The sequence below is a fragment of the Hyla sarda genome, chromosome 1, assembly GCF_029499605.1.
Source record: "Hyla sarda isolate aHylSar1 chromosome 1, aHylSar1.hap1, whole genome shotgun sequence".
NCBI lineage: Eukaryota > Metazoa > Chordata > Amphibia > Anura > Hylidae > Hyla > Hyla sarda.
The window spans coordinates 288734359-288740358 of NC_079189.1; the positions used below are offsets into that span (position 1 = coordinate 288734359).

Below are 6000 nucleotides of genomic sequence, written 5' to 3' on the forward strand. Positions count from 1 at the left end.
CTCATTTTACCAAGGTTATTTGGGTAAAAAAAGTTTTTTACCCAAATATCCATGGTAAAATGAGGGTGCGTGTGTGTGCGCGTGTATACCCCGATACACCCCCAGGAAAGGCAGGGGGAGAGAGGCCGTCGCTGCCCGCTTCTCTCCCCCTGCCATTCCTGGGGTCTAGAGCCCTGCTGCCGCCTCTTCTCTCCCGCTGGCTATCTACGCCGCTGCCCGTTCTCTCCCCCTGACGATCGGTGCCGGCACCAATAGCCAGGGGGAGAGAAGCGGCGCCGGCAATGGGGCAGCAGCACCGACAGCCAGGGGGAGAGAAGGGGCAGCGGCACCCATTGCCGAAGCCGCTGCCCTGTTGCCTCCCCCCATCCCCGGTTGCATAAATACCTGTTGCTGGGGTCGCGTCCGCGCTGCTTCAGGCCTCCGGTGTGCGTCCCCTGCGTCGTTACTATGCGCGGCGCACTGACGTCATGCGCCGTGCAGCGCATAGCAACGACGCATGGGACGCACACCGGAGGCCTGAAGCAACAGGTAATTATGCAACCGGGGATGGGGGGAGGCAATGGGGCAGCGGCGCCAGCAATGGGTGCCGCTGCCCCTTCTCTCCCCGTCTGTCGGCGCCGCTGCCCCATTGCTGGCGCCGCTTCTCTCCCCCTAGCTATAAGCGCCGGCACCGATAGTCAAGGGGAGAGAACGAGCAGCGGCGCCGATAGCCAGGGGAAGAGAAGTGCCGGCAGCAGGGCTCTAGACTCCAGGGCAGGCAGGGTCAGAGAAGCCAGCAGCGCTGGCTGTCTCTGCACCTGCAAAGCCGCTGCAGTTCATTGATTTAAAGCGCCCGCTTTAAATCATTGAACTGCAGCGGCTTATCGGCGTATAACACGCACATAGACTTTAGGCTAAAAATTTTAGCCTAAAAAGTGCGTGTTATACGCCGATATATACCGTAATTCAAGAGGAATTTACTCGAGTAATTCCTCTTGAATTCTCCGCTCCAAATTAATGCACATCTCCTCTGTCCATTGACTTTAATGTTTTTTTCCGCTGTCCTGTTCACACTGCGGAAATTCTGCTAGCGGAATTCCGACACTGAATTCCATTCCGCTTCAGAGCTATTGTGATGTCTACTTGATTTACAGACGAGATGTATTGTTTTTATCATCACTTATTTTCTGTGTACCTGTATTCTGTGTCTTCCCAATCCTGATCCATTTGTACGTCATGGTCTTCGTTGTATCCCACGGTGATGTTCCCTTGAGTCCTGTGACGTAGGGCATGATGAAGCGTGATACAAACCGTTGTACGAAGTTCCTCGGAAGCACCCGTCCACCCTCCCTCCACGTCTATGCTGTATGAAGCAATAAAGAGATCACGGCATTCAAATGATTGGTATGTACTCCGTCTTTCCTTTACTTTTTCTTATTGACTGAAGATACTGTAAAATTGGGTTTGGCTATATATTGTATGGTAAAAAGATGGAATATGTGGAAACAAAAATTAGACAACCGATGGTGCTGCCTTTTGCCGTTACCAAAGTAGGTGCATGTGATCATGCAAAATGCTCACGTACCTGAAGGTGTTGGGCTTAGAGTTCAACACCTGTTATAGCATATAGTAGAGATTAGGGATCGACCGATATCGTTTCTTTAGGGCCGATACCGTTAATCTGTGGCCTTTCAGGCCGATAGCCTATAACTTATACCGGAATATCGGTATAAGTTATCGGCTATCGGCCTGAAAGGCCGCTTTAAATCAATGAACTGCAGCGGCTTTGGCTGAATCAGAGACCACCGCCGCCACCCCTTCTCTCCCCCGGCCTGTCTGGATGTCCTCCCAACCACCGCCGCTGCCCCCCAGCCAACCCCCCCCCTACCCCCACAACGCTGCCGCTGCCCCCCAGCCATCCCTCCCCTACCCCCGCACCGCACACCGCCGCTGCCCCATTGCCTCCCCTATCCCCGGTTTTATAATTACCTGTTCCCGGGGTCCGCGTTACTTCTGGCTCCCGTCCTGAGCTGTCACTGTGCGCACTGACGGTGACGTCACATTGAGGACGTCGCTGCGCAGCGTACAGCGTAACGCAGGACGCAGCAGGAGCCAGAAGTAGCACAGGCCCCAGACCCCGGGAACAGGTAATTATAAAATCAGGGATAGGGAAGGCAATGGGGGCGGCGTTCGGTGCGGTGGGGGGGGGGCGACGTGCAGTGGGGAAGGCGACGTGCGGTGGGGGGGGGCGATAAATTATCGGTAAGGTAATTGCCGATACCGATAACGTCAAAAATCGTGAATATCGGCCAATAATATCGGCCAAACCGATAATCGGTCGATCCCTAGTAGCGATATTTTTGCGTGGCTGCCACCGGACCTGGATCCACCTGCAGTAGGGTGGCTAGAAGATACTTGCTGAACGGGTCCAGATAGAGAGAAAATCCCAGGTTGGTTTCAGGGCGCACAACGCTGATAGCAGAAAAGCAAGGGCACCGTGGATCTTAAAAGGATTTATTTTATTTAGCAATAGACGACCAGTTTTGAGAGCGTCCGTTTTATTATTCAAGTCTCTTCTTGAAAGACTTGAAAAAGAGAGCGGACGCTCTCGAAACGCGTTGTCTATTGCTAAATAAAACAAATCCTTTTATGATCCACGGTGCCAGTGGTTTTCTGCTATCAACGTTGTGCGCACCGCAACCAACCTGGGATTTTCTCTCCATCTGGACCCGTTCAGCGGTACCGCAAGTATGGTAAAAAAAGAAGGGCATCTTTATACTGCCTCCATGCTCTGTCTATTTTGGCATGGGTTGCTACTTCTTTCGTCTTCCTTCCCCTCCCCAGTACAGACCTGGGAGACACCATTAGGTCTTTTTCTTCATGCTCTATTATATGTCTTTATACAATGTGTGCTGGTTATGTTCCACTTTCTGTGTCCCTTTACCTTCTAGTTATGTAGTTCCCATATCGCCCTTCTACCAACAAAATCCTCCTCGATCGACACACAACTTGATATGCATTGTATTTTCTCTGCCTGTCCATGCTTATGTACCACTCTTGTTGGTGAATGTTCTATAGTTCCTGTATTGATATAATAATTTTCAATAAAAAAAAAAAAAATATATATATATATATTAGGGATGTAAGAGAAAATCGATTCTCGCGATAATCGCGATTTTTTCATTTGCCGATACTGAATCGATTCAAAATATTTTTGAATCGATTCTTTTAGGGATGTGGAATTTTTATCTCCTGACCCCCACTACAGCATGTCCTGGGCACCAGGAGATAAAAGTTCCACATTTGTGAAGCCGGGAAGGCCGGATCTGGCACGGTGGCGCTCTGGGTGTATGGAGCGGGCTCCGACTCGTGCCCGCTCCGTACTATGCGACCCCCGGCTGATTTCAGTAGCCGGGGGCCGCCGCTAATAGCCAGCATGCGGCTGGCTATTAAAGGAGTACTCCGGTGCACACTTTTCTCATTTTATCCTGTCCGGGCTGCAAAATAAAAGAAAACGCACTTTCTCTTACCTGCCAACGAGCCCCCGGAGCTCCGGTACAGGCGTTCGGTCCCCGAACTGTATTCTTCTTACTTCCTGTTAGCCCGGCATGTCACACGGAGCTTCAGCCTATCACTGGCCGCAGCGATGTCCCGCCTCTGCCGGTGATAGGCTGAAGCTCCGTGTGACGTGCCGGGCTAACAGGAAGTAAGAAGAATACAGCCCGGGGACCGAACACCTGTACCGGAGCTCCGGGGGCTCGTTGGCAGGTAAGATAAAGGGTGTTTCCTTTTATTTTGCAGCCCGGACGGGATAAAATGAGAAAAGTGTGCAGCGGAGTACTAGATCGCCGCCGTCAAAGCTGACAGCGGCGTCTATTGGGATCTATGAATGCTCCCAGGTGGGCGATGTATCGGGATATATCGTGATGTATTGTCACCTAGACGGTATCGGGATATATCGAATCGCCACACTGGTATCGCGATTCGAATCGTATCGCCAAATTCTTGGCGATTCACACCCCTTTATATAAAAGAAGGGTGGCATAAAAATGTAGCAACTTGTCCTGTAAAAATATTGACATTGGATCTGACTCATTTTACCTTTTTTTGTCAGGTCATGTGATTAACTGCTGGCGATTTGATGATAAAGAAAAGACACTTTTTATAGCAATGTCATATTTGTTCACGCACCTTTCTGTAAGTAAAAAAATATACGGTATATGTGATGTTTAAACTGTCTGATTCCATTAACTTTTATCTCATTTTAGTTTACTTTTTGTTTGCAGACTTTTCAAGAAGTTGTCAGTCAACTGAACTGAGTCAACTAAGGCATTCTCACAAGTAATAGTAATGCAAACTTCAGATTTCAGATGTAATAGTACATAACCCTTGAACATTATATGGAAAATGTACTTCCAATTTTTGATATCTTCTAAGACTTCAACAAGGCTATTTTCACATTGTTTTTACAAACTTCATAGATATACATTAGGAGATCATCTTGACAAACATTCGGACAATAATTATTAATGAAAATGTATGGCACCTTTAGACAAGAAAGAATGTAGTATTGATGAGACTCTTTAAAGGGGTACTCAAGTAGAAAACCATTTTTTATAAATCAACTGGTGCAAGAAAGTTACAGATTTGTTAGTTACTTCGATTTATAAAATCTTAACCCTTTCAGTACTTAGCTGCTGTATGCTCAACAGGAAGTTTTTTTTTTTGTTTGTTTTTTTCTTTTTATATTTATTTTCTGTCTGACCACAGTGCTCTCTGCTGACACCTCTGTCCATGTCAGGAACTGTCCAGAGCAGCATATGTTTGCTATGGGGATTTACTCCTACTCTGGACAGTTCCTGACATGGACAGAGGTGTCAGAAGAGAGCACTGTGGTCAGACAGAAAAGAAATTCAAAAAGAAAAGAAATTCCTCTGTAGTTTACAGCAGCTTATAAGTAATGGAAGGATTAAGATTTTTTTAATAGAAGTAATTTGCAAATCTGTTTAACTTTCTGGCACCCACTGGGGTACCTCTTTAAGAGGTGTACACCTTCAACTCATCTTAAATTTTGATATCTCCAAGCTGTAGTTAAGGCAACTATACATGCAACTTACAAATCTCCAGCAACACTGCGTTCTGAAATAACACAACACTTGTCCCAAATTTGTCTGAGACAGAAACTGTCTAATTTGCCCATAGTGACCAATCACAGCTCATCTTTCTGTTTTTAAACTGCCCTTGTAAACAAAAGTTGAGCTGTGTTTGGTTGCTATGAGCAAAAGAGTTTTCGTCTCAGAAAGATTGATATATCTGGGCCATATGTCTGAGGGGTATGTAGAAGTGGAGATAAACTTTAAAACAAATCAAACTGAATATGAAGTGAATGTTGTATCAAAGTATGGTAATCTGTGTTTGACCAGTTTTTAGTTGTTGAAACAAAAGAAAATCGTAACCTCACTTGCTTTTTACTTTTCTTCAATGATCTCATACACAGCAGTTTTGTACATTCATGCAAATGAAGCAAAAGTAAATAATGTATACTGTTGTTTTGACTTCCCTCTTATTGCACTTGGTATTCCAGGTATATTTTTAACTTTCTTAAATAAAATTTTTCATAGTTATATTTTGTTCTTTTTTTTTATTGTGTATCTTTAAATAAACAGGGATGATAATACTGAGTATTGTTATACATATTTTGTCCCTAAGTAAAGATCTCTAACGTGTATATGGATTCTGATTGGGATGCATAGAATGGAATATTGACTGCAGGTGAGAGGACCTTCGACGGGCATTGAAACCGATTGGACGCCCCGCATATGTGTTGCAGCGGTTACCGATGGGTCAGGGGGACTGTCGTTTGTAGCTCTTTTGTGCCATGAACGCTATTTATCACAGCACATAAGGAGTTAATGACAGATATCAGCGGGAATGCTGTTGTTCATCATTGACTGTGAGTGATGGCTTATAGCAGCCATCACTTATAGTCTATAAAGCAAGTGCAGCTTCTGCGCTCACTTT

General features: G+C 46.0%; 1 protein-coding gene across 4 annotated transcripts in view; it reads left to right on the plus strand.

Annotated features, from left to right (window-relative positions):
* The window catches only part of LOC130369551 (uncharacterized), a 37110-nt gene extending 31456 nt beyond the window's left edge, over window positions 1-5654 (plus strand). For 2 of the 4 annotated variants that reach the window (XM_056574927.1, XM_056574935.1), the window contains exons 4-5: window positions 4094-4176; window positions 4266-5654. In XM_056574927.1, the coding sequence (XP_056430902.1) occupies window positions 4094-4176; window positions 4266-4298 (116 nt within the window). In that variant the 3' untranslated portion in view covers window positions 4299-5654. The remainder of the gene's footprint in view (window positions 1-4093; window positions 4177-4265) is intronic. The other 2 variants (XM_056574952.1, XM_056574944.1) reach the window with 2 other exon arrangements.
* The last annotated feature ends 346 nt before the right edge of the window (window positions 5655-6000 follow it).